General features: G+C 38.7%; 2 protein-coding genes and 1 long non-coding RNA gene across 3 annotated transcripts; 2 read left to right on the top strand and 1 right to left on the bottom strand.

Moving 5' to 3' along the window:
* On the bottom strand, positions 1-4,661 carry rag2 (recombination activating gene 2). Its single transcript, XM_006642444.3, has 2 exons — positions 4,572-4,661; positions 1-1,768 (listed from the first exon to the last, which is right to left on the bottom strand). The coding sequence occupies exon 2, from the start codon at positions 1,743-1,745 to the stop codon at positions 150-152; it is 1,596 nt and encodes a 531-aa protein (XP_006642507.2). The 5' UTR covers positions 1,746-1,768; positions 4,572-4,661; the 3' UTR covers positions 1-149.
* Positions 3,515-27,094, top strand: iftap (intraflagellar transport associated protein). The gene is made up of 7 exons (XM_069181716.1): positions 3,515-3,582; positions 10,707-10,833; positions 11,431-11,573; positions 14,412-14,483; positions 16,576-16,642; positions 22,191-22,318; positions 24,222-27,094. The coding sequence occupies exons 2-7, from the start codon at positions 10,731-10,733 to the stop codon at positions 24,330-24,332; spliced, it is 624 nt and encodes a 207-aa protein (XP_069037817.1). The 5' UTR covers positions 3,515-3,582; positions 10,707-10,730; the 3' UTR covers positions 24,333-27,094.
* On the top strand, positions 3,894-6,106 carry LOC138224428 (uncharacterized). Its single transcript, XR_011182927.1, has 2 exons — positions 3,894-4,174; positions 4,656-6,106. It is a non-coding gene; the product is annotated as an uncharacterized lncRNA (long non-coding RNA).
* Positions 27,095-27,614: the final 520 nt, after the last annotated feature.

The following is a 27,614-nucleotide window of genomic DNA, read 5'->3' as shown; positions in this document are numbered from 1 at the left end:
TGGAAAAATACAAAACAACAGTTTCAAGAACTACAATGCACTCAATTAAAATAATCTTAGAAAAGATAATAGAGGAAACAAATTGGATGTTCTGTTTTCCACATATTCCTTTTGGTCAAGAAAGGTTTGTCTGAATTAGACAGTAGATATTATTCAAATAGCCTCCTGAGAAAAGTCTTCTTTGCAGGGCTCATCTTAAGCTTTATAGGTGCCTTTCTGTGTTGTGTCTTCATGGGCGTGCGCTTCAAGGGTGGGATCTTCTGCGGAGGGGTCCGAAGGCCCTGCACCACGTCCATGTGGTCCACGCAGAAGTACTTAGTGTTTTCCTGGGAGAGACGGACCAGAAGGGTCTCTGAAAGATCCATGCACTGGGCGTGGACCCAGTGTCCACCCTCTCCCCGGGAGCAGAATATCATGGCTGGCTTGTTGAGCTCGGTGGAGTAGAATGGTACCCAAGTGTTGATGTCCACTTGACAGTCAAGGCAACACTTGATCCAGTAACCGGTCTGAGATTCATCGTCCTCATCCTCTTCATTGTAGGTGTCTTCATCGTTACTGTCCTCCAGCTCGCTGGGGTCGCGGTTGAAGTAGAACTCTTCCGAGTCTTCCAGTGGGGCGGAGTCCTCCAGTTCTTGGTCGGTGGATTCTTGGCTGCAGTTCTGTCCCGGTTCCTCTTCCTGGCGGAAGTTGACCGTGTAAAAGTAGTGGACTTCTGGAACATTGTGCCTTCCATCTGCAGGGACTCCAATAAGTACCAGCCCTTCACCCATGTTTCCTCCAAACCAGGTCTTGCTGTGGCAGATTTCTCCACTCCACTCCGGCGGCTCTCTGCTTGTTATGTGGATCCCGCTGTCCTCCAGAAGCACTGTGTTGCACTCCAGGCGTTTCTCAGATTCAGACTTGTAGCCGCCCATAATGATGTATTCATGGCTCGAGCCCACCCTTGTCACAATAGCACTGGACACAGAGATTCCAGTGTTCAGGACTTCACAAGTGACAATGGGGCTGCCCAGCAAGAGCTCCACACGGAAGCAGAAGAGCCTGGCAGGGCGGGTGTTGTTGGCCAAGGTGTGGCCACCCAGAACGTAGACAGAGTCCTTTCGGGAGAGAGAAACATGAAAGGACTGGCCATCTGTCAGCTCCGGGAAGGTATAAGAAGAACAGCAACCAAAGTCTAGGTCTATGAGAAACACTTTTGGAAGACAGTCAACCACACTGTTCCAGTTTTCAGTGGTCCTCTGCCCCGGGGGCATATACGACCTGCCACCGAAAAGCAGACATGCTTGTTTTCCACGGCTGTAGACCATGCTCATTGTGTGACCATACCGGGCTTCAGGAATGTCTCCGGCAAGCTCTTTCTCCACACACTTTAGGGTCACCTTTTTGTTGCATCCTCTGCTGTCCAGGGACATGATGTAGAGGCAACCGGAGAGCTCATTGTTGGGAGTCCTGCCCCCATGAATAAGGAACTTCTTAGTGTCACTGGACTCTAGATCCTCAGGTCCTGAGTGGGTGATAGCAGGGCAGCGCAAAGGTGGCAAGTAGCAGGAGTCATTGGAGAACAAAACTGACCTCAATTTGAGTTCTCCCTTCTTGAGGCGGACATTAAAGACTCCTGTGGGGCAAGATCGCTTGGGCCAACCTTTCTGGCCAAACAAGAACACATCTCCATCGAAATTCATCAGAGAGAAGCCAGGGTGGATCAGGCTGGAGCAGTTCACAGCTGACACCAAATGCAGGGACATTGTATTTTGCTGTGCTTTAGGACCTGTGTGAGACACAAAAACGTACAGTATAGCAGAAACTAATTCCACACAGAAGCATAGAAAGGAATAGCACAGCACAGGTTTAAAGGTGAAGAAGGTTCAGGTGTGAAGATGTCCACGCTTGAAAAAGACTCAACAGTGAAACATCAAATTCTTCCTTTCTTTCAGCTTTTCCTTGTGGACTCAACCTTTCCTTGTAACTATGTAGATATATATATATATATATGATTTAGTTTAAAAAAGCATTTCAGGAAATTTGACTGAGGAAAATTATTTTTTTATAACCTTTTCATTTTTTCCCTATAAAATGACATTATAGAACATAAGCTGAAACTATTGGAGCCATTTAGGTATCTACAAAAATGACAGTTCTACCATTTGCTGTGTTTAAATATGTTGTACTCTAAAAAGCTCATGCCTTCCACATCTCAGTGAATCTCTGTCTGATAAATTCTCTGTCAAAGCAAAGCGAGACTGATGGCTCAATCTGCTCTCTGTGTTGGCTCCATTACTTTTGAATGGGAGGCTATTTCAGAACTCTTTGTCTGCAGAAAATTGAAGTCTGACACTTATCTAAAATTTCAGGTCATTGCTTCATTTTAAAAGAAATCATAAATGCAGATTTGTTTAAAATTGCAGTTAAGTTAGGTTATTACTAATCCATATCTGGCTCTGCCATGCTTTGAATCTCCTATTGGCTTGCATTGTGCTGTAAATATAATCATTATGCATTGAAAACTGAGCATTAGTTTCATTTCACCTCCGGGACGTTTCCGTCCTTCAGCTTCCTGCATATGAATAAGCATTTCAAGGACAGTCTAATTTTGAGTTTTTCTGTTTTTAATCCTGACTTCCACCACTTACTTTATAACTCACAATTAAATCATTAATTTACAAGGGAGGTGCTGTATTTATTCCTCAGAGACAGTGTAAGAATCTACCCACAAAGAAAGGTGAAATAACCCAGCTAACCCTGAAAACAGTGAGCCCCTTTCCCTTTCCTAAGGAACATACAGGAACCAGACTCCTCTTTTTCCACTAACAGCCAGAGTCCCAGCCCTTTAACACATTTCTCAACTATCCGTGAATGATCTGGAGAAGAAAAAATAATTTTACTGTTTTAAAGTTTTTTTTTGGAGCAGGTTACATCAGTCATGAGGGATTCATAACTGCATTATGAAAAAATAAATAATACTTTTTGTAGAGAACTTAAGGATTTTTCATGCATACCTTAGGTCTCTTTGAATACTTATCATGCTGACACCATCTGAGCTCCTAGTCCTCACAAATACATAATATCAGCAAAGACCACACAGATAACTCTCCAGAGTTTGGAAATTCATTATGGACTCTTACTGGTGTCTTACAGGACACAGCCGAAACGTTGTGTTTCTTTTCTTTTCAGCATGGAATAAACCTTTAACGTGTTCCTTTGCAGCCTACGCATGCAGACATAGCTACCTACTTAATAAAGGTATTATACAACAATTGTGCTATCGCACGAGTTCGTAAAGTACGTGTGAAGTACTAAATCATAATTACGAGATAAGGGTGATGATTTTTTTTCCTTGGTGGCAGCAATGCGCTTCCGAAATTTAGGAATCCACAGATTGTGTTCTTTTTTACAGCATCATGTAAACCTATTTACTGTATTTTATCTAGACACCTTACTGTAATTTTTGGTGCCATTCTCAGATCACGGACTTCATAGTCTATTTTGTGCGGAGACACAGGAAGTGCCAGAGGAAACTACATTTCCCATGTTACATTGCTCCAAACCGTTGCTTGGAGAAGGTTTTGGGAACTAGGAAGTAACGTAAGTTTTATTTTTCATGTTGTTTCTTTTTTTCACGTGTTAAAGTTCTTTTTAAATCTTATAACAAGAACATCCAGGGTAATATAATTGATGATAGCTATCGTACAGTATGTGCAATGTTTTCCGTAACTCCCCATGCAAATACGCAATCTGAATGATTGCATGGGTATAATAGACCTCTCAATATTAGTTGGACGTACCGGTATTTAATTTTCATTTACTAGCCTAGAACGTTATTATTCTATATTTATTATATTATTGTTGTGTTTTGAGCATTAGTTCTACGGGATGTGAAAAGATTCATTTACAGTAAAAGCTTTAATTAACTTTTTCGTACACTGTCCATGTACTGTCTATGGACGTGTCCCCTGCGTTTTACAGTACCATTCTTTCACCGGTTTTCTGTTACAGCACCTGTCATTGCCCTTTATTTTAAGATGAATCTTTTTCTCTTCACATCGTTATTACAATGATGAGAATGATAAATTACAATTATTCATTGTAATAATAACGATACAATTGCTATTTAATTTCAAGAGTGAAAACATCCCAAGAAATTCCCATTGGAAATTTACCCCAGTAAATACGCTCGGTAATTTATCTTATATTTTACTGTTACTTTGTCAGTTTCCGTTTGCTTTCCGTTGACCACAATGATCCACTCTTTCGCATGATCTTTGGAGATTCCTTTGGTTGTAAAGTACTTGCTGTGGTCTACAACTATCAAAATTCATAAAACGTACAGTCATGGCATTTCGGTTTGGCTGTTGTGTTACCTGATAATATTGTATTAACAATCCTTTATTTATCCCGTTTGCACTGTTATTATTTTACAGTTTAGTAGCTGTAAGTCACCTTTAATAAAGCAGTGGGTGATTCCTCTTGAATTCACTGCAGAGTTTGTACACTTTGCTAAACTTTCTTCTTCTGAACATTTAGGGAAAGAGGCCCCGTTTTTCCCTGTTAAGCGAGGGGAATCCTCCTCTTACCTTAGGGAAGTTGGGAGAGCGTCTCCGCTAGGGCTCTTGGGATGATCCTGTGAAACGCCTGTGTGTGTGATTTTCACCTTGCAGAGCTGGAGAGGCAACAGAGGCAGAGACACCGCCAGGCTGAGATGGGGTGTGCAGATGAGGGCTCGGGGGCAGCTGGCTGTGACTTGTGAAGCAGATGTGTTGCTAGCATGTGCAGAGAGCACACAGTCTTTCTCTCAGCCTGGAGCGCAGCGCAGGGGATCTGCAGACGTAATGCAAGCCATCTAGAGTGCTCGCTCCGAGACAGCTTGCATAGAAAACCAAGTCACTGCAAGAGCCCGTGGCCTCCTTAAGGATCGTGAATACAACCAAAAGACCTCCCTTCCATTGTCTTAGTGAGCAACACTGCGTTTACTTGGGTACTGGACTGCAGCTCAATGAAATAATACCTTTTCCATTAGAAATTGACAGAAGGCTATTTACAGTATATTGAAAAGACTCCCCATTGCTACTTTGTTTTTATCTAGTTTGAAGGTGGGTTCTGAATAGTTTTTAAAAAGTTGATTGTGACATACTGTATATACAGTATACATTTTCATGTTACAACTATATTTTTACAGTGTTAACAAAAATATTGTAGGACAACAAAGCTTTTGAAAACTTGTTAATTTACTGCTGCTGGGTTATACTGTACAGAGCCCATATTCTTTAGTACAATTAGGTATGTTTCTCTTCTGCCTGCTCGTCTTTTGATCTTCACTATTGAGCATGTTATTTATATTCCAACAAGACTTGTATAATTTATATATTTTTTTATAATTAATGTTCACTACAGTATATCTAGATCCTTTTAGGCTTAGGGGTGTAAATTACATTGTATGGGTTTAAATAACTTTGATTGAGATTATAGTCCTTCAGATGTAATGAATTAGCTCCTGAAATGGACACTGAAGAACTCAGAATTATAGTACTAATACTTTTATGCAGATTTAGCCAATGTTGTAAAGTTCCAGAAATCATCCAAATGTAGAATGCATGTGCAGTTTAGCATTTGCTTTATTCTAAAAACAATTCCTGTGAAGAGGGACAACGGGATTGTTGTTCTGTAGCAGATCCCACTTCTCTTATTGCTGTTTCTGTGCCAGAACCAAGTAATATTACAAGTAAATTGCAAATGTTTTTGTAATTGTAATAGTACTAACTTTCCTTCTCTGGTCACCGCTAGCTCTCAACTTTGCTCAGAGCTTCAAGGAAAGTATTACATGTACAGTAAACAGTACATATTGTAGGTTATGACATTATTGATCAGGAATGTATTAGACGGTAACAGTTCTGATTTTCTTCACATACATGTTCTCAGTGGGCCTCTTACTTAATGTGTATTTATGTACAAGTATTTGTTGGCTGCCATCTCATTAATCCATATCTGATGAAAATTGCCCCCGGGGAACTGTTGAGACTTCACAGCTTAAATTGACACTTCATAACTAAGACAGATTTCCCTATAGCTGCTCTGGCTCCTCCTTGGAATAATAAAAAAGTCTGAGAACTGTGCTGGATTTCATCTTCCTTTTTCTTTCCTTCACTCATCATGAATACAGTACCTTTTTGGGGATAAAAATATAAGAATTTCAGTCTCTTAGTAACATTAGTGGCTTGATTATTTTGCACCTTTTTATTAGTTTTTTCTATTGATTATTGAGACAGAACAATTGGTGCTCTTTGTGATGACATTTGATCTGCCCTATTTAAATGAAATAACAACTTGGCAGTGTAATCTCTTCCTGGTGTTTAGCTGTCTCCAGGTAGTTGGCTTTTTTCTCTTGCTCACAGCTTTCACACAATCAACTGCAACGCAGAGGCCATCGGGTTCTTGACATAATGCACTTGATGCATGTTTCTGTCAGATGTTTTGCTCCTTGGACATGGTTTTCACTAAAGACTGTAGAATTTCAGTGGTGAGGAAAATATATTTTGGGCAAATCTTCCAGTATATGAAATGGTGCAGATTATAATTTGCTCTTTTAAAGATTATTGCCGACAGTATGGAACAGTCTATGTCTAACATATAGTCTAACATAGTCTATGTTATCAGATTGCTCTAAATTACGTAATTGTTTGTTTCCCTTGTTTATTTGTTTCTCTACACCTGTTTGCTAACATCAATGCCACTATTTAGTTTGAGATCATACAGTAAGTGGTATTGGTTGGTAGTACTGTAGTGTGGTTCTAATAATCTATTTAATCTGTCATTCTGTAGCTCAGTTCTGTTTAAGGTGCATTACCAAATATCACAGAAATGGCCTCATCAGCGACGCTCAAGTCCCTCTTCTACATAGTAACCACTGCTAATGGTTTATACATGTATGTACTGTTCTAAAATAAAAAGGGACATAAATAAGAAAAGCAGTATGTTTTGCCAAGTTTACTGTAATCTATGCTTCTAAAAACAATGAAAAAATTCACATAATTTAACACCACGGAAAATGGATAAGAGTCCTATTGCATAGTAGCTGGATTAACTTTCAAGTTTTGAGATTTGGAAGATGTGGTGCAAGGTAACTCGCATGCTAGATATTTCAAGCTTGTTACTTTATTTTGAGTAAATCTGCACTGTCAAGTTCAAGTAATATAAAATGCATCACTTTTCTGCAGTTTCTGTACAATTAGTGCATGATCTTGTTGCTCATGAATATTGAATATACTGTATCAACACTGCAGTGTTGGTCTTTTTTCATTAATCTCAATACTCTTAAAAATCCTTTTTTAATTATGAGTGGGAACTTTGAATTCACTGTTTTTGTAATTTAAGGGTATAATGCATTTTTTACAATTTATAATAGGTGGGAGTTTTCTCTTCTGGTAAATTCTCTCTTCCCACAAAATATTCATTCTAATCCCCGTTTGAGCTCGTTTCACTCCAGATTGTTGCATGCTATAAAAATGAGGCATTAACCTAGTTCTGAAAGCCTATCATCTTAATTTTCAACGCACTCTTTACAGTCCTGCTGCAGTAGCCTGTCCCACACTGTTAAGGATGCCGTTTCTGTATTCTGAACAGATCTGTGAATGTAAATGCAGTGATGTACAATATAAGTTGTGTTAGCAAAGCGTGTACTGTGTGAAGGGCACCTGTGTTTGGGGGAGGGTTGCCCTTGACACCTTCCTTAGGTTTTGCGAGATCTGCAGCTCATTGCGGTGGCTGCAGACACAGTGATCCTTCATCACAAGCAGTCAGTCAGCAGCTGCTGGGGAGAACTTGCTGACATGAAATGGACAGGGGCGCAGGAAGGAGTAGGATTGGAGGGCCTGTAGTAGGACAGAAGCCATTAAGTTAAAGCTCTCGGGTCAAGTTGAAGTTTCATTTGCCTGCAAATTTAGCTCCAGCCAACAGAAAAAAAACTTTTGAATTTCACCTAAACATTGATTGGAAAATGTGACATTTTGCAATAACTGAAGAGTTCATGGCTGAAATCAGTGAGGTGAAATGAATAGCAAGACATTCAGCTCAGTTTTTCAATAGAACAAATATGAAGGAATAAGAGATTGCTTCTGCAGTTTGATGGACAGCTAGCAGATATCAGATCAGAGCATGATTACAGTCTCCAGCAGTTAATGAGATTTTAATCTCTTTCTTGTTCTTTTTTAGCACTGCCAATGTAGGAAGGCCATCTTTATATTGGATGGCAGATTTTCACCTGCTTGTAGAGAGCTGTGTTCAGATTTACTTTGGATTTGCACAATGGTCTTAATTATTTGCAGAATAGGAGACATTTTTGCTTAGTTCCATAAATTGTATTTTAATCTTTTAGTATCTTTACTCATGAGCCACGATTTATACCTCAGGCTATTTCAATTACTGCATGTAAAAAAGTGATCCAGTTTTAATTGTTTTTAGGACTATAGATCACAGTAAACTTGGCAAAAGAAACAGATTGCTCTTTTGTTTATGTTTCTTTTTATTATTATGTTTCTAGAGTACAATTAAACTGTTAGCAGTGGTTACTATCTGGAATAGGGACTTGGCTGTCACAGGTGAGGCCATTCCTGTGATATCTGGCATATTTGCCTTAAAAATCCTAGAAAATAGTCATGCAGAATCCTACAGTAGGTCTCTTCAGAAGGCTCTATGGCCACCTTTTTAAATGGTTTGGAAGTTTCCAGAGGTGGTTCTCGAAACAGGTCTGTTTACTTTTTTTCCATTACACCCAATAACATAATTAAAAAAAGCATTTTGCATTGTGCTGGGGGCCTACACAGACTACATGATATTGCTTTTCACAGCTAGAATCCCTAGTGCCAGTGAGGGTGAAGGTGGAGGCTTTAGGTGCTGCTACTGATGTCGTTAAAGCCTTATTGCAGGGCAGCTCCATTATAGCTGTGTGATCATATTTTAGGAGACCATAGAAACAAATAGAAACATGGAGGAGAGAGATTGGGTCTGCTAACCTGACTTCAGTATTGACTTCTGTAGCACGGTTTTTGATCTCCTGTTTTCCTAAACATTTTGAACTGGTATCAATGCCTGCATATTATTGAGGCAACTACTGTATACAGTAATGCTGTTATGTAATGTGACCCATTCAATTTGTGGTCTTGTTTGACAAGACGCACTGTATCAGGAGCCATGTACTCTAGCAGGCTGTGTTGAAGCTCAAGGGGAAAGTGTTAACAACTAATAGCTTTGTTTCCTGCTTCAGGCTCATTTTATTTTTTCATTAACTGTTACTGTGTTGGTTGCTGCTTCATTTCCCCCTGAGAGGGAACGTCTGTGTGGAGCAGATGTCAGGCTTTCATTAGCATTGTGTTTTTTACAAAATAAGAAAGAGACCACGTAAGACGAGTGTGACCACAAGTGTCTTGTTGAACGTTACTCCAAGAAAGACAAACACGCGAGCACCTGTTTTTCAGTGCCACGAATGAACAGTGCTGAGTCTGAGTGAAAATTTAGGGTAAAGGGAGGTTTAAGTGAAGATTGTACATGTGAGGGGCATTAAAGACCCAAAACAGTGTCTGCTTTTCTATTTCAGCTTTCAACTGCAGGTCTTCTTTCACACCTGTAACCTGGGCTACAAAAGTAATGCGCAGAATGATAGGCTGTGGTTTAATCTGTCCTCCAGGTTGATAGATCAAAGTCCTGGTTCAGGGGCAGTTTAATAGTGGAAGATTGTTTAGCAGTTCTGGGAAACCAAGATGTTTTTTTTACTCTTGATTGGCCCAGTTCCTGTTTTTGTTATTGTGAACACTTAGGGAGAAAAATGACACAATGCTTATGAGATGCTATGTAAAATTGTCAACTTAAAAAGCAACAATTTATTTTTCCCAAAACAGTCTCGCATATACTATATGTTTGTCTTTTCCATGCAGTTAATACAGATTAAAATAAATGATTACCAGTCCAGAAGGGAACAATATTGTGGAAATGTGAGAATTAAAAGGGGGAAATTTTTCAAGTACTTTTGTAAGGGCTACTGTATACACATAACATTCACGAAAATACATTTTCCCTCTTTTTTTCCCCCTTCTTAAGGAGAAAAGTGGCACTTATACCATTTTAGAAACAGTTAAAAATCCTGTTTAAATTTTAACTACTATTTTATAATAAATGGATATTCAATAAATGTAGAAGTGGTATTTTCTTAAATTAATATAGTTTAATAAAGCAGATGAGAAAGCTGTCTGCTCCTAGTGATTTTTATACTTACTGATTAAGGGAAGTACACTCCTGCAGAAGGAGGGTGCGCTTTATGTGGTATTGTTTTCATCAGAAAATCAGAGCATCTGCAGGTATATTACTATTCTCGCATTGCAGTAATAGCCCTTGATATTTACTTTTTAAGAGAGCAGTGTAATTAGTGTAATTAGTATTTGAATATATCCCTTTATGGGCTAGGGCATTGGCAATGTGCACTTTGAGAAAGGAAATGCTGTGTCCTGTAGCAACACTGTAGAAACTACTGCAAGCTACTCTCAAATGTCTCAAATTAAAATGAATCAAATAATGGATATAATAAAATAATGATAAAATCAGGATAACTTTTATTTATTTTTCTTGCAGAAACATCATAATGTCGTATGATGTTTATTCATTTCTAAGCATGTTTTGTAGATAGTGTGAGCTCTGGTATGATATTGTTTCTCTGTGTCTTCCAGGTGCTCAGAAGTTTGATATTCTCCATGGATCTGGAACAGATTATTCAGGAAACCCTGGACCTCTTCTGCAGCTCCTCTGAACAGACCTACCAGGAGTTTCTGGGCTCCTTCACCCACCTGTCACCAGGTCAGCAACAGGGCGTTATGCTTTTGAAAGGAAGTGTGACTTTTACCCCTATTATCTTGTAGCAAAGCATCATTAAGATGTGGATGTTATCAAAACATAAATAGCTCATCAACTTTGAACATGAAAGTATTATGAAGAGGTTAGATTGGATAGCTGTGTCAGTTTGTGAAAAGAACAAGTAGTAATTCCATCCCTAGAAGTGGAAAGAAACAATAAAACACACAACATTTTAGATGTTTGGATTCACACATCTGAATAGCTAGCTCTGCAGGAAATTATTTTAATTTTTAGTTTACAATGTTGGGAAAGCATTGAATGAAACAGTTTTGAGTGCATTTTTAAGCGCTGGATTCTAATATAACTCTGAGTTCTGTTTTCTAAGTCTGTTACTTGAAATCACTGCAGAGAAGAAAATGAAACTGTGTGCTCCAGATTCTCACACCCATCATCCTTTTCTGCTGTATTAGAGTCTGATTCTACTGGAGGAATTTTTGGTTCTCAGGAAACAGAAGAGTATGTCAGAGTAAAAGTGGAGCAGGCTGAACAATGGGGTTTTAGCATCTCACTCTACTATAGTAATTTGTCCCACATGCACAGGAAGCAATGAGCTGACTTCAGTATCTGATGAGGTGCATCAAGCAGCCCATGTTAGCTCAGAAGACGAGGATGAGAAGGCAACACCTGACGTGAGAACAAGAACACCCCCTTGCCACGCAGAGCGCCTTGAAGATAAAGAGGAGGTTATTCACTGTTTATAGATTTCCTTTAAATGTCTTTAAGCCTGCTTGTGTAAATCTAAAGGCCTAAATGTGGAGGGGTGCTCAACTTACAGGCTTTTTTTCTGTTCTCTTATTAACCACACACACTGCAACGTACTGACTTCCTCACCTGTTACCTGTAAAGATATGATTTGCCCTAGGTACATTTCTGCCATTCATTGTTTGACACCATTTGTTTTTACAGTCAATTGGTGGAATTCGAAATGTGTCAACATCATAAAAGACATTTTGTAGTTTTCTTATCAATTGTGATTCCAGATACCAGAATGTACCTTTTTTAAGTAGAACAGTAAATGATCAAGCCAGGAAAAGCTAAATTTTTCATGTATAAAAAATCAAATGAGGAAAAAGGATTGGAAAAATATACATGATATCTGTCATGACAAGACAAACATGTATCAGTTTCATCAAGTAATAATGAAAGTAAAAGCCTTTTTGAATATACTAGGGTATTTGAATTCATAATTGCATCATCTGTCTTTATTCCCTCAAGGCTTTATGCAATAAATGTTGTCCTCAATCTTAAATGACCACATAACTAGAGACATTGAGACTCACGACCTACTGTAAAGCATGTTTTCCAATCTGTTACATTATTGCCCTCTCAATCTTATCATTTGAAAACATTGTGCTCTATTTGGTGAATGTGATTCTTGCAATGTTTTTTCCTATGCTTATTTATATATGCATTCTTAAAAGCTTTTCAGTTTTTTGTCATTATTACAATTTATAACTGAGTTTCCTTAGAATGATTTTTTTGTACTTTTCCATAAACAAGCACAGGATGAGATTGAGAACAAAAAGAAAGTTCAGCTGTTTGCTGTACAGCAAGTCTTGTGGTTTGTTCAAAAAAGATGTGCATGGAAAGGCCCATGCTTTTTACCTGAAGTAAGAATTATAATTAATAACAACAGGCAACCTAAGATGCCCTTTCTCTGATTCACTCTACGGTGCAGAGTAATTAAGCACTATAACACTGATTTTAATGTTTTTATTTCTAAATGCTTGGCCCATTTCAAAATTCAAATATACAGAAGGAATAGATGTTATTGGAGAGCAAAGAAGAAAAGGCTTACAGTAGGAACCTACAGCAGACATGTTATGACATTGTTTAGAGATTGCTGTCCTATAGTTCCAAGGCTTCTAAGAATAGATTTCCGCTCATTTAGAAATCAGCATGCTTTTCTCAACATCTGTGTGAAACCCAAAGCCAAAAGCAAAAGTGAAAAAATGAAAGAAATATATTCCTCCTCAGACTGAGATCTTAAGAAACACCTTTATTGTGAACAATTCAGCATACATACAGTAGGTGTCTGGTTCACTGGCTTTCATTTGCATTTACATTAGATTCACATCATTTACAAGATTTGGATTTACATTATAAAGACTTATGACTGAATCACTACATGTAAATACATGTTACAGTCTTTACAAAACCATCTGAACTAAGGGAGAGGATATGCATATTTGATTTTAATTTGCATCCCCTCCATAAGAGCTAAAGGCACATTGTGGTGTCCTCCTTCAAAGACACAGATCCAAGTTCCCCTTTTTAAGGAAGTGGGTTTTGCTTAAATTTGTATATGGAATAATGAATTTTTCATCAAGATCTTTTTATAAGGTGAGGAACTTCTCGTTAATTTCTCTTTAAGAGGTTTTCATCTTCATATTTAGTCTTATCTAGACAAGATAAAATGGTTAGATGAATAAGCTTACAGGTAATTGGAGGCCACTCAGCCCAGCTTGTTAATTTACTTGACAGCACCTAATTAACCATTTTTTTTTCATGAAGGATCCCAGGGAATCAAGTTTAGAAACAAAGAATGAGTTGTGTGTCCCAGGCACGTACTGTATGAACCATTCTGTAAAGGAGAGCCCTTCACACACTTTATCCTTTGATTTTCATGGTAATGCTCTGATCTGCCACTGGGAAGAAGCACAGTGAGGCTGAATGACCAAATCAGGGGTTGGTGTTTCTCCAGAGCAGAGCTGCAGCCCTTGGGAAGAGCACTGTGTGCAGGAAGGCTGCATTAATGCAGTGCTCTGTCTGCTCATCTCTCAAGAAATGTCACAAACTAAGAAAAATACATTCGTCCTGGGAATCAGATTAAGTTCTTGGAATGTATATTTTTGACATAAAACATTTTTATCCATTAGCGCTCATGACTCAAAGCAGTTTCAGAGAGACTATAAGTGCCTGCTCAGTGCATTTGTAAAACATGGTGTAATCACAGCAGAGACACTGGGGAAATAATTAGAAAGCCTCCTCATACTTTTGTAGAGATTCTTGTGAACAGACTTAAGCAGAAGATGTCTTTGGTGAGCAGTTGAATTTTGACAATGGAGTATGTCATCAATGAGTTTTTGTTTTAATTGAGAAACCTGTGAAACATGCCTAATGGTTTGATATGAAAACTGGACGTCCTGCAGGAGACCTTTTGTATTTTACTGTCCTGTACGTGACAGAGCTGGTTGTTCCTTTCCAGATTGAGTTGGGAGTTAGTTTTTCATTTTATACCCAATTTGGATTTTCTGCTTTTCTGCTTTTTGAAGGTATTTTTGGACCTTATCATGAAGAAAGACAGAATATGGATAACATATAGATGTATAGATGAATAGACAGGTAGATAGTATGGACTGTATATAGTCAGATTAGATTAAAAGACTGTTTTATATTGTGGTGTAAAGGGTTAATGCATTGTGATACAGTATACTGCATTATCTTAACATACAACTGTTTTGTGGTACCTGCTGTACTGTACAGTATATGTTTTAAAATATCAATATTTTTGCCTATAGTTTGTGCTGGATGCAGGCGTTAGGATGGGAAGTGTACACAGTGGAGAGCTGAGCCTGGCTGGAAAGCTAAAGGTGAGAATTGTGCAGAACTCTGCAGTAGGTACTCATGGAAATTCTCTTCCCTCTATCTGTACCTTTAAGAAGGAAACTGGCATAGGTAGCTTTTAGTACAGTAATCCTGCTCTCACGTTACGCTGCTTTATTCAGAGCAATGATGTGTTAATTTGACATAACATTTCTTGTTGACTGCTTTCTTGTTTGGGGATTTTTGAGTCTTCTCTCCCGCATATTTTCTTCCAACCTGTGTTATTCACACCTCTCAAATGTATTATATTTCACATACATTGCCAGGGCAGTAACATTGGCAGTTTGGCCAGGGTGATGGATGATATAAAGCAAAATGACTGTATTCTCAGTTGAAATGATTTAATTTTGTTATTCTGTTCTTTGGATGAAGCATTAAATAGTGTAAGAATTGTGGACTTTACTTGAGGTTTCACAGTGGTTTAGCAACATTCAGTTGTTAGACTCCCCAATCATTCCAATACAGTTCTTTTTCTGACAGCCTTAGTCAGTGATAATTTACTAATCATGCAGTTAATGTGTTAAGAGCTGTCACAAAGTAGAAACAAAGTAAATGCTGTATTATACAGTATATATAGTACCTTATTTCTGAGGCACAACTGTGACAAATTCACCAAGTTATGATCAGGAAAAAGATAACCTTTTCTGTAGCAGACACACTTGTATTTTCTGGAACAGATATGGTTTAGATAAACTCATTATGCAGATAAACATTTGTCATCAGCAGGGTTTATCGACAGGGAGTCTACAGTGAAGATTACAGGCTACTAGTATGTGTAGTCATTGTTGGAAGCAATACAAGCTGTACATCTGTAACACACAGTTTACACCAGGTTACAGATGCTATCTTGTGGGAATCCGTTTCATCCCTCTTAATGAGTCTGTGCAGGTATGTGCCTGTTCACTGGTCTCTGAGCCCTAGATATGTTGTCTGAGCTCATCGCAAAAATGGTGGCTCAAGTCTGGAAAATCTGGAAAATATTTTACCTACAGCACACCCTTCACAGTTTCAGATTCCAAGAAAGCTGCTGCTGCATGAGCAGCATGAGGAGTTCTGCTGGTGTTTTGTCACATTGGGATGAGCCCACAGAAAAGGCAGGTAGTGAGGTCCCAGGACTTGATCTGTGTAACACCATGTAGTCAGATTGCTGTCACACTGGAACCACCCTCGCCATCCATGGGTCTTTTTTCAGGGGCGGAGTGGTGGCTCTGTGGCTAAGGATCTGGCTGGGAGGTTGCCTGTTCAAATCCCGCGGCCGGCAGAGGAATCCTACTCCTTTGGGCCCCTGAACCCCATCTGCTCCAGGGGCACCATATAAATGGCTGACCCTGCGCTCTGACCCCTAGCCTCTCTGTGTGTGTGTGCCTGTGTGTCTCATGGAGCGCAAGCTGGGGTATGCGAAAAGACAAAGCCCTAATGCAAGAAATAATATATGGCTAATAAATTGATCTTGATCTTGTACACCACAATTAAAATATCGTTCTGCTCATCTGCGTCATGCTCACTGACATTCACCAGGGAGGTCTGCACAAAACGTAAATTCACTGCAAAAGAGATCCTGTCTCTTTTGTTAGTAAATCCATGTGAGATATTGCTCCAATATGCCGATGGTGTGAAGGCACTTCTTGCCTGATAGGCAGAGCATATTGGTTCTTTTCTGTGTTTTTCTTAATTGGTTTTTACCAGGGTTTTACATTTAACAGATTAATGGATCTCATCACCTGTACTTTCTCTCTAATGAGGTAATTTAGTTCTTATGCAAAAGTCATAATCTCCCCAGGTGTATATGGTCTGTCATGAATGATCAGTGAATCAGAATGACTTGAAAAAACATTTAGTCAGTTTCCAGAATCCTTAAACTTTATCTAGAAGCATACATGCATAGTGGTGTGTCTTTTAATGCTCCGTCTATAACAATTGAATGATTACTGTGTGTAAAAGAATGATATAAATATGTCTTATATAAACTATTTTATTTTAAAAAACTCATCATTCATTTTGAAAAGTGAAACGTGCAAATACCCACACTGGTCTGGTAGTGATAGGAGACGCATTTATAGTTGACATTTTTCTTCACAGCTGGATAACTACCTGGAATCTGTGCATCTTAGCAGTGATGAAGAAAGTGACCTGACCATAGGAACAGGTACACTAGTTTATACATTGTATTCCCGTTTTCCACAGGTCGTATATTACATAATGTACTGTCTGAAATTACAAAATTATTCCATTCTCTTTTACTAAGAGTTAATTTTGTAGAAGAATGGAACATGGAAATGTTTGTTTAAACACTTAGCCCTTAGTAGTTGTGCGTACAACAGATGGCTGGTAAAGTTTTTAGCTGTAATGGGTAACAAACATGGTCTTTAACACCATTTAAAATAAGATAAGCCGAAATTGGGGGTGTGTACAGTGTCTCTGAGCAAGTCTTCATTGTGATGTTCTGGTAGTGTATATACATTATACAAGTTTTGCTGCAGCTGAGATCAGTTTCCTTGCTTTTAAACAGAGCTAGCATTAAAGAAACAGGCATGTTTTAGAAAGTAGTAAGCTTTGAGCATGAGCTTTAAGGAGAACTATCCTACTATCTAGGGGCTCTTGAAATTTTTGTCACACACAGTGATGGATATTTATTTGAGCTCCATGCATTTTCAGTAACCACTTCATCTCTAGAGAGGAGCGAGGCGTCAGAGCCTCCTGTATCTTGGCAGGTACAGGGCAGCAGGCAGAGCTAGAGTTGGGACAGGACATCAGGCCATCGCAGGGCACACACAATGTAGAGACTGCAGCCTGAATGTCTCGTCCTGAGGAAGACATGCAGAGGACATGCCAAACCCCATTAAAGACCACCCCTAAATCTGAAGTCGAACCCTGAACCTGAAAACCTCAGACTAGCATGCTACACACGGTGAATATTAAAGTGACAAAATATTTATTTTGTAATTGAAACAAAAACTTGTATTTATACTGTAGTAGTATAAAATGATTTAAGGACTCCAGATAGTATAGGTTTAACTGAAAGGGCTACTGCTAATTCAAGAGAGGAGGTCATGTTTTGAGGTCTGGTCTATGTCATTACTCAGAATTTTCCAACACTTTCACTGTCATTCAAATAAGCTGACAAATGGAAATTGCTACACTTATTCACCCTCATTAGCATAGACAATTATGAATTTGCTGCATTGCACTTCAGTATTAAACCTATACACTGTAGAGCTAGTCATTCTCTAAAAATCTTGTTTGAGTAGATGAATAACTATTTCTCTATAAAATCAAGCTTAAAAAGTTGACTTATATCTTCTGACAAGTGAATGTATTATTTTAAGAAATTGTATTTTTTAATAATTAACACATGGAAGATATCAATGAGTTTCTGTCGTCTGTTCATGTCTGCTTTGAGTATGTTAAATGTTTAAAGGTGAAATATCTCCTGTGATTTCCACATACATATTACCTAATTACAGTAGCTTGTCATGAAAGGATGTACATTATTCAGGGGAAGTCTTATACTGTAGGTTTAATAGTGACCTTGTCATAATTTGATTATAGTGCCTTGCAAAATTATTCAGAGCCTTTATATGGTGTTCTTTTTTGTTAAATTACAAAATGATGCATACACATTTTTTAACATTTAATTTGCTCAAACTGAAGACTTTAAAGGGTAAGATAACTTGCAGTAAATGTAACTAAAAAAAATGAAAAGAAAATACTGAAATATGCTGATTGCATAAGTATTTAGACCTGTGAGCTCAATATTTGGTGAAAGCACCTTTACCACTGAAAGTCTCCGAGGTGAGTTTCTACCAGCTCTGCACACAGGCTTGGAGTGATTGCTGTCCGTTGGCGGATTTGCTCAAACTCTCTCAAGCTGCTTGGGGATCAGTTGTGGGCAACGGTTTTCAAGTATTTCCACACTCAATGGACTTCAAGTCGGGACTGTGACCAGGTCACTCAAGGACTTACACTGATCAGTTCTTAACCCACTCCAGTGTAGCTTTGGCCTTGTACTTTGGTGATGCATGTGACAATTCAAACAAACAAGAGGAAGAGAGGATCACATGAAAACATATAGGGACCTTTGTCTGTCCTTAAGGATGTTAGCATTGGCAGGCTCCCAAATGATAAGAAAAAGTGTAACCGTGTTTAAACATATTTCATGTAGGCAGAATCTCACTCAACTTCCTTACAGTGATATGCAAAAGAAAGTACACCCCGTTACGATTCTCTGGTTTTACATATCTGACCATCTGACCTTCATCTGGTCCTCCCCAAATCCTAACAGTAGATAGAGCTAACCTCAAGTGATAGATAACACACACACATTTTACTTTGTCATTATTAAACAAAACAATCAGCCAACATTCAGTAGCGTTGTGTGAAAAACAAGGTGCACCCTTACTTCTCCAGGAAGGCAATTAAAATCAGGTGCTACTAAACAAATGAACATTATTAGTGATTATCAAGAAGTGTGCATCCATCTGTCTATTGGAGAGTATAGGACTGTATATATAGGACTTGGTGAGCACTAGGTGAAGGTCAGATATGTGTTAAACCATAGAATCTTAAGAGGGTGCGCTTTCATCTGATAGATGAAACATCTTATCACTTAATACAGCTGGTCTGGAGTACATTCTCTTACATGTACGTCTGCCCTCTTTGGTCAGTTTTCCCTTCACCTTCAGTTTATTGGTACAAAAATCTTATTTTTGTCTTTGTTGTGTCCAAACCCTCTGTGCTGCATTCACTTTCTCAGCTCAAATTTCACCCACCTCAACTTTCCCCCTTCCTTCTTCTGCAGTAGCATCTCTAAGGCTATCCCCACTCAGTACACTAATCATGCCACATCCACAATTTGTTAATGCCTCGGACACTTGTTGGTTAGTTTTAATTCCTCACCCAGAGCACACTGCTGTCTTCTTATCTCCCAGCATTATTAATGGCATCATTCTAGTGTTCGCCACAAAATGTCTCCTCAAACAACTTGTGCTGGGGCATAAAACAATTCTACAAATTCTGCCAAAGAACTTTACAGCGATGGTTGTGTTCTTGTGATATGTTGCTGCCAAAAAATCCTTTGGCTTAATACCTACAGTACCTATCGCTTTCTTGGCATCTGATGTTTTAAGAAAATGTTTAAGTGTGGTACGTCTCCAGGAGCTCCGTGTTTTGTTGTGTTTTTGCTCCTCTGCCACACCACAGCCTGGGGAGTCATGGGAGTCACTTGGGATGGAGAGCTGCTTGTTCACATCATAGCTGCAGTCTTTCCATGCTGTTGCCAGGGATTCTATGTTCAATTTCCATTGCAGAATGTGATGCATTTGTGGGGTATGTGTGGGTCTGTATTCCTGTTGGAGCCCTGTCTAGTGCTGCAGCATGGGGCAAGCTGCCTTCCCAGTTCAACCACACTATCATCACCTGGGAGGCATCAGAATTGTCTATTTCCCTGCTGGTAATTAATGGCTTCCACTGAGAAACTAATTAGTTGCTTTAATTAGGATTATCATCCTTTTTACTGCCAAGGCTGACTACAGGGCTATGAAAGGCTGTAAGGGAGAACTGTCAATATTTAATGGCTTTTACATTTTAAGTCCTTTTCTCATGTCAGAATAAGAAATCACTTCTTGACAGTCGTTTTGAACAAACACTTTTTTTTCTGATTAACTTCACAGATGCTTTACTGCGTTATCAAAAGGTCCACGTTCACATTTTTTGGATTATATTTCATTACAGCCCCAATGAAGGGGATTATTGCTGGTTGATTAGTTTCAATGGAGATTAAGCCTTATCTCCCTGGTGACACATCAAACGGGAATTTCATCTGTTTCTTCCTTGGCATTCGACGTCCTCTGTTATTTATTTAGTTTTTTTTCTTTTTTTCATTTATGTGATTTGCTAACTCTATGCATGAGATGCAGCTCATTCTATTTACTGTACAGTGCATGGATTTGAAAGGTTAGCTACCTCCACAGATAAAGGTTATAGAGTCAAGGCTGTCTACGTAGAATCAGCATGGCAGTGATTGTACAGGATTTTTGATACATAAGGTGGTAGATCAGGTAATGTCATTGGTATTACAGTAGCCTATTATGTGATGTGGGGGAGCTTTTTCTCTCAGCAGGGAATGTATGATTATTCTGGTTGTCTAGAGAGATGAATGCAGAGCAGGTTTATGATAAAACTGGCTTGCTGCTCCTGGGGTTGTACAGGCCTTTGTTAATAATGGAAGGTCCTGTGATGAAAGGGTCTGGAAATGTGAGCAATGTAAGCAATTTGGATCATGCTTAATGTACTTAAAACATAATGATAATTAGTGTCTGAAACTGTATCTTAAGGATGCCTTTGTGGTTATTTTAAATTGATTTAAAATTCTCAGAAGCATACTGTATGTGTGTACAAAGTGTATGCATATACTGTATACATACATGCATGCATACGTACAGATTAGTGATAGTGTCTCTATTGGTAGAGCACTGTTTAGTAAGTGCAAAGGTTCATGGTTAGATCTGTGCCAACACCCAAAATCACTAGTGGTAGAATTGATCATGTGGCTGTTTCTGTTTGTTGTTTGGTTGAGAATGAATATAGTTATTTTTCCTCTCAGAAGTATACACATGATAAATTAAAGGGGTTTCTCTTATCTATGATATAGTCATTCAGTCTGGGGACAACTTAAAATATAAGAGCATTGGGGCTCTTGAGCAGATTATATCGGTGCTTGGTACAGCTCGGGTTGTGTCGAATAGCCTGGGCATTATCAGTCCAAGATTGTCTCATGTAACTAGCCAGCTGGGATCAGGGCATTCTACGCATTGGCTCACAATTGTCCCAGCAAACATTTGCAGTGGGATGGACTAACCTGACTGGGATCTTTGTGGCTTCTGGAGAAGCACCAGCTCCTGTGACTTCAGGCTGTTGCAGGTTAGCAGTGATGACAGTGAGAGGCTGTTACTCCTTCAGGGGGCACTAACTCTGTGCAGTGCTTGCAGTGTCTCGGAGCATTAGTCGGTTGGTTCTCATTCTTCCTGTGTGATGCAGGAAGGTTTTATTTTTTTCTGGAAAATCTGATTTTTAAGGAACTTGTTATACCAAACTGGTTTCAGCAAATACAAAAAAACAGCAACTGTACTGTATGAAACTAAATATAGTTGCCTTGCTAGAGTACCACATTTTGTGTAAGTTATTTTTACATTTTTACATTTTGTGTGGCTGCAAGGCAGTAGCTGACAGCTAGTTTATGAACATTTTTAGCAGGACATCTCAGTGTCTTACCAATGACAATAATAATTCTTTGCATTTATGTAGGACATTTTAAATTCTAAATGATCCCAAGTATTTTATATGCAGTATAAGCGGGGACACTATTGAGGTGTAGCACCTGGGTGACACACAGCTGCCGTTGGAGCAGGTCCTTCTGGAGGCTGCAGTTCTTTTGGGTTCACAGGGCAGCTGAGGAAATAGGGTTGACAACAAAGGGGTGACTGCAGAAAATTTCCTGTTAAGTCCACTGGGTGCAAAATTTGTTTTTAATAAGGACATGAAAAGGGTTACAGGTGAAAGGGGGTCAGTTGACCCATCATGCTCAGTTTATTGCCCCAGATATCTCATCCAGATTTTCCCTGAAGGATCCTCATGCAGTCTGCTCCAGTAATGCATCAGGTCAGTTTGCTCAACTCTGCTTTCTGTCGTGGCCCCAGCTCAGGGAACACTTCCTGGAGAAGCAGAGGAAGAGGTGCCATCTTATGTACCATCGTTTCTACGCCACACCCAGCTGAAGTGCAGGACAGGGAAACAGCAGCTCCAGGGCTCAAGCTCCAAGTGTGAGGTAGGGGTGCTTCCAGGAGGGTAACGGGTTCACAAAATACCCTCCATCCCGTTTTACCACTTTACAGATTCTCATGTCAATGCTTGTGTTTTCATCTCTGGCATTAAATCAGGTATAACCTTTGTCCTGAATTGGAAGTTAAATGATGTTTGGAAACACAGCCTTGAGATTAATAACTTTATGGTTTAGGAAATGAACCCAACTTCTCCCAAATTCTACATTTCTTTTCAGTTTCATAGTCATTAGCTAGCCTTGACCTTTATATAGAAATAATACATAATTAATATTGAGTCTCAGCAGCTGCGATTTAGTTTTTAACATTGTAAGGTGTGAAAATGAAATATGAAAACCCATAATATCTAACATTATATATAGTTGTATTTTCCACTGTCATTCATGTGATGTTTAGTTATTTATATATACAGTATATAATTTTGGTGTGTGTATGTCTTATCAGCTTAAGCTATTTGACGGTATTAGGCTGTGTTTTCCAAAAAACACACTTCAATGTAGAGTGGGAAAGGAAAACAAGCTGGTCTTTCATCATGGTTTGCATTTCATGGCTTAGCTGTGACTAAAGGGTATATAACTGAGCAAATAACCAGTTTTGAGCATGTTTCCTTCCTGAGAGTTTCATATTTTTCTTACAAATATACCTATTTTCCATGTGCTCCATCTGATACAGTGTGTAAATTCACATGCCTGCAATGCAAATTATAACCTATTATGTCACAAACCCAGAATCTTAATCTTCTCCTTACAAAGGAATTGCAGATTCAAAAGGTCAAACAAACCACATCGAAAAACAGAACAGAAAATACTGAAATGTCTGTGTTTGCAGTTGACGTTTGTGCTGATATACTTTTTTTAAATGCTGCATTATATACACACATAAAAATTCCTTGAAATAATGTTTTTGACTGCAAAGGATCCCAAAGTACTTTATCAGTGAGAGTGGACTGATCTGAACTCCCAGTGAGGGAGGGGTCCCCAGCAGATATTTGTTACTCTCAAAAGATGAGATGGAGAAAAGAGGAATTAAACATAAGGATAATTCTGACAGGCTAGAATAATATAAAAAAAGTATAGGAATTCAATCACGTAACTGAGGATAGTGTCTGTGCTCTTTCAGAGGGTGTCATGAGGTCTTTAATTAGACTGTGTGTATGTTGGACACAGCACCTATTGTTACCATATGAATTCCACACTGAGATATCGATTGCTATTTTGTAGGTTAGAAGAAAGAGCGCCACACACTGATCCACAAACACTACTTCGATCAGAAGCTTTTCCTGTTTTCATTTTACTTTCCTTAAATGATCATTTTAGGAAAGTTTGTCAGCTTCAGCCAGTGGAGTTTAGTGTTAGGCACTGTTAGACTGGTGCCTCCAGTGTGGTGGGGATTCTCCACCATCCAGCCTTACCAGACGTCTTCCAAGAGGAACTGTTTGGTATGTATGGGTCATTAGAATGAGCCAGATCAGAACTTAAATTTAAGAAAGTGCAGGGAATCCTAAAAAAATACATAATAGAAAAAAAAACTGAAAGAAATGTTCTGGTCAGATATTGACTCCTTTCATATTTAATTCTGAGCAGCCCTGAATATAGGAGAACTGATCGGTTTCCCAGAGAATACTTCTGATCGCTGGTAGAAATCTGTTGCAGATGTTCATTGAGATTTGTCTACTCTATTTTGCGCTTTGTGTTTTTGTCACAGCTTTATTGTGTATAGCATTGCACTTGTACCTTTCCTTAAAACTGATTATATTCTGTTACAGTTTGCTACAGGAAACTTTACCAGACCTTTTGAACAACTGTAATCTGTATCATTGTTATTATTAATACTGCATTTTGTGAATTTGAAAGGAATTCTATACTTTTAAAACTTGTCTCTCTTTCTCAGGTGGTGACAGAGGTGGTCCCTTTCTCTTTAGATGAGAACTTTGACTACGATTATGTTGTGCTTTCACACAAATTCCTCCAACCTGAGGCACCAGCCCACGGTCCAAGATGATGCAGGTTGTAGTGGCAGCTGTACTGGGCAAGGAACAAGCTGTAATGACATTGGGGGAGACGATTGCTTTACACTACAAGAATCCAGGAGTCAGCAGGCATCAAGCAGCTAACATCCAAGAGCCTTGCTTTGAGACACTTCCTGAAGAGACACCAAAGGCTCAGGATCCTTAAGTCTGACCCAGTTACCTAGTACCAGTTTTAACTCAGGGCTTTTCTTTGGATCTCCTTCATTACAAGGAAATGTGCTGCTTGGCCAGTGGGGGCGAACACAAGTCTGGAGCTTTATTGGCAGTTGGAGTTCAAACAGACGAGCACATTTCCAATTTCCAATTGTTTTTTAAGCCATTGTATGCCAAGAAAACATAATTGTAATACATTTTTCACTCTATTCCAGCACATCTGGTGTTTTGATCTGTTGTTTTTTATATGAATCTATATTTGCAAGTAATTGAAAAGCTTTAAAAGTAGATATATGAATTCAGGAGCCTCACAGTACTGTGATAATCCAGGATGAAAAAATTCCCTGACACGTGGTAGTACCGCCATCAGAGAACACACCATGAATAACATTTCCACAATCTAATGGCTTGTACATAAATACATAAATACGGCTTGCAAGCTCAGTCTTCCTGCAGTGCTTTTATGATGCTTTGGCAGTGGATATTTAGTTAACTGCGTTAATTGTTAATGTCAGTCAGGTCCTATAATAAGAAATCAAATTAATGACATATAAAAATATACAATGCTAGAGAACATGTCTTAGTTTAAATCACTATACACGTGTATTCCTTTCTATTTGAAATAATTGCTTTTAAAACCACTTCACATGGAATACATTCATTTTTGTATGCAGCGCTGTGTGCAAGCATGCCATAATTACCTACCCATTTCTGGGCCACCGTTATGCAAACAGCTCCGTTTCTTTCTTTCCATTTGTGTCAAAACATTATGAAAACACTAAAGAGATGTGGACAAGAAAAACACAGCAGGCATTTCCTGAGGTCTTTCTTTCACATATTTTCAACGCTATACCAAAAGCATCACACACTGCTCCACATTCCCTTTTTTCTTCTGCTTCTCTCCACTTTTTTACTGTCACTGAAACTATGTCTTATTAAGTCATTGAAATTGCAATAACTTAATTTAGTGACAAAATATTTTTTCCTTTATTTTTGTCTGCCATCTTCTAACATTTCTTGTGGAGATGAAGGACATGATATTAATTAAAGATTAGAAAAGAGTAAACAGATTATATCATGGTACTACAGAGTCTGTCCGGTTTTTGAATGAATCTGTGTTTCTACTAATGTAGGTTTGTGAAGGTGCAGTTGATTGCTGGAAAGACATTAATCAAGCTGGGTCTCTGAAAACGTGCAGTTTTCCTTCACACTGTTTTGTGCTATTTGTGTGATGATGTGGTCCTGGTTTCCTATTATCACACTGTGTGTTTGCCACATGCTTTTGTTTTTGTTTCAACATGTAAGACACTAGGCCAGCACAGTGGCACAGTGGTCAGTATTGTTAGAAGAACAATGTTCTCATAAAAGTAAATTTTATCAATTTTAAGTCATTTTTAATGTACTGAGAATAAATGTTTATCTTTCCACCTTAGATAATAAGAAACCCAAGATTGATTGCGATTTCTTGCATATTATCCATCTTATCATTTATTGTAGTGTTGTTTTGGATAGCTTGGGATGAAGAGTCTGTTGTCATAGTATGGTTTTGAAATCTAGAAAGTCAAGAGCAGAGGTCAACTTGAGTTGTGAACTGAACCCAAAACAAAGGAGCAAAGGGGGAAATTGCACACATCCAATTAAAAAGGAATATTGATAAAAATACAATTTATTTTTGTATATTGTGCAACTTTTTTTATCGTCAAAAGAAAACAGTTGCATAATGAGGATGTGTTAACAAAGGCTAGGATTTGGCTCATTTCATAGCAGGAATTTCAGGGAAAAGAACATTTTTGCCCCCTCTCCAGCTGGCAGTAAAAACTTTTGTATTCAGGGGAAAACAGGGATGTTTGGGATTAAAAATGTCAAAAGGCAGTTGATATCAGGCAGTGGAATAAACACACGAAACTCTGAAGTTTTGAACACTGGGTTGTTTGTGTCTAGAGTCAGTGGGGCAGGCCAGCCATTTATGGCTTGAACAACAACAGGTGGAATCCCCCGCTGCCTTCTGATCGTCTCTCAGATACTGCCTGCTGGCACCTCACCCCGCTGCCACGGTCCGACCGCAGCCCTTCAGTTAGCAGAGCCGCAGAGAGGTGGGGAGAGATAGGAAGGGCAATCCTGCTCGCAGGTGCTCTGTTGTGGGATAGAGACGGTTGCCACAGGTGACAATAAAGCACATCTGAAGTATATTGTTGCTTTGAGAATATACAATATGGCACACGTGTCTGCTGTATAAAAGAAATTCAAAGGCTGCAGCAGAAGATAATACCTTGACTGATTGGGATGATGATGCAGGGTCAAAATGCAAAGATCAAATCATCTTTATCTTTGAAGTACTGTCCCTGGAAGTCTGTGCTTTATAACTCTTATGCACCTAATGATTTAGTCAGACAGACAGAAAATAAATGTTTATAAATGTTATGCAATTTATGCAACATTCCAGCAAGCTTAATATTAAATGTACTGTATGAATTGGATGTGAAATCTTGAGTGTCCTACCTTTTGCTTTATGTTGTTTTATTGGTTAGTTTCTATGCACATGATTTATAATTAAAGGAATTCTTGAATGAATTTTATTTTATCCTATGCTCCTCCGTGTTCTAGTTCAGTTGTTCTCAGTACTACTCCTGGGGTACCCCTGTGTTTACTGATTTTTTGTTACAGTTGAGCCCTTAATCATTAGTGCTAATTGGTGTCTATAGGTCTGTGCTTGGTTTTGAGAATGCCCTAAAGTGCATTATTTCCAACAACTCAATTTGCTAATTAAGAATCTGTTCCCTTATTTCTGATTAAATAGGTCTTAATAGGTGATCAATTGCACAGACACTGTTGGAAATGACACTCTATCAAACACCTCCTACAGTGAACCTATGTTTTTCCTTCTTCTTGAGTCAACCTCCAATTGGTTAGATTTCAGCTCGCACACCTACGGTAAATGTGCTAGTAGACCAACGTGCGGTCCTGCAGGGTACATACCAATAACAGATCTGGTTCAGCATTTTAAGAGCAGGAAGCAAATGGAAAAAAGAAATGTCCAATTGAAATAGAAATAAGTTAGCCTGTGATTAAGAAGCACAATCCAGAAGAGGCATCTAATGCAT

This window comes from Lepisosteus oculatus, chromosome 21 (genome assembly GCF_040954835.1).
Source record: "Lepisosteus oculatus isolate fLepOcu1 chromosome 21, fLepOcu1.hap2, whole genome shotgun sequence".
Classification (NCBI taxonomy): domain Eukaryota; kingdom Metazoa; phylum Chordata; class Actinopteri; order Semionotiformes; family Lepisosteidae; genus Lepisosteus; species Lepisosteus oculatus.
Note: the sequence above shows the minus strand (reverse complement) of the source record. Positions and strands in the feature narration are given on the sequence as shown.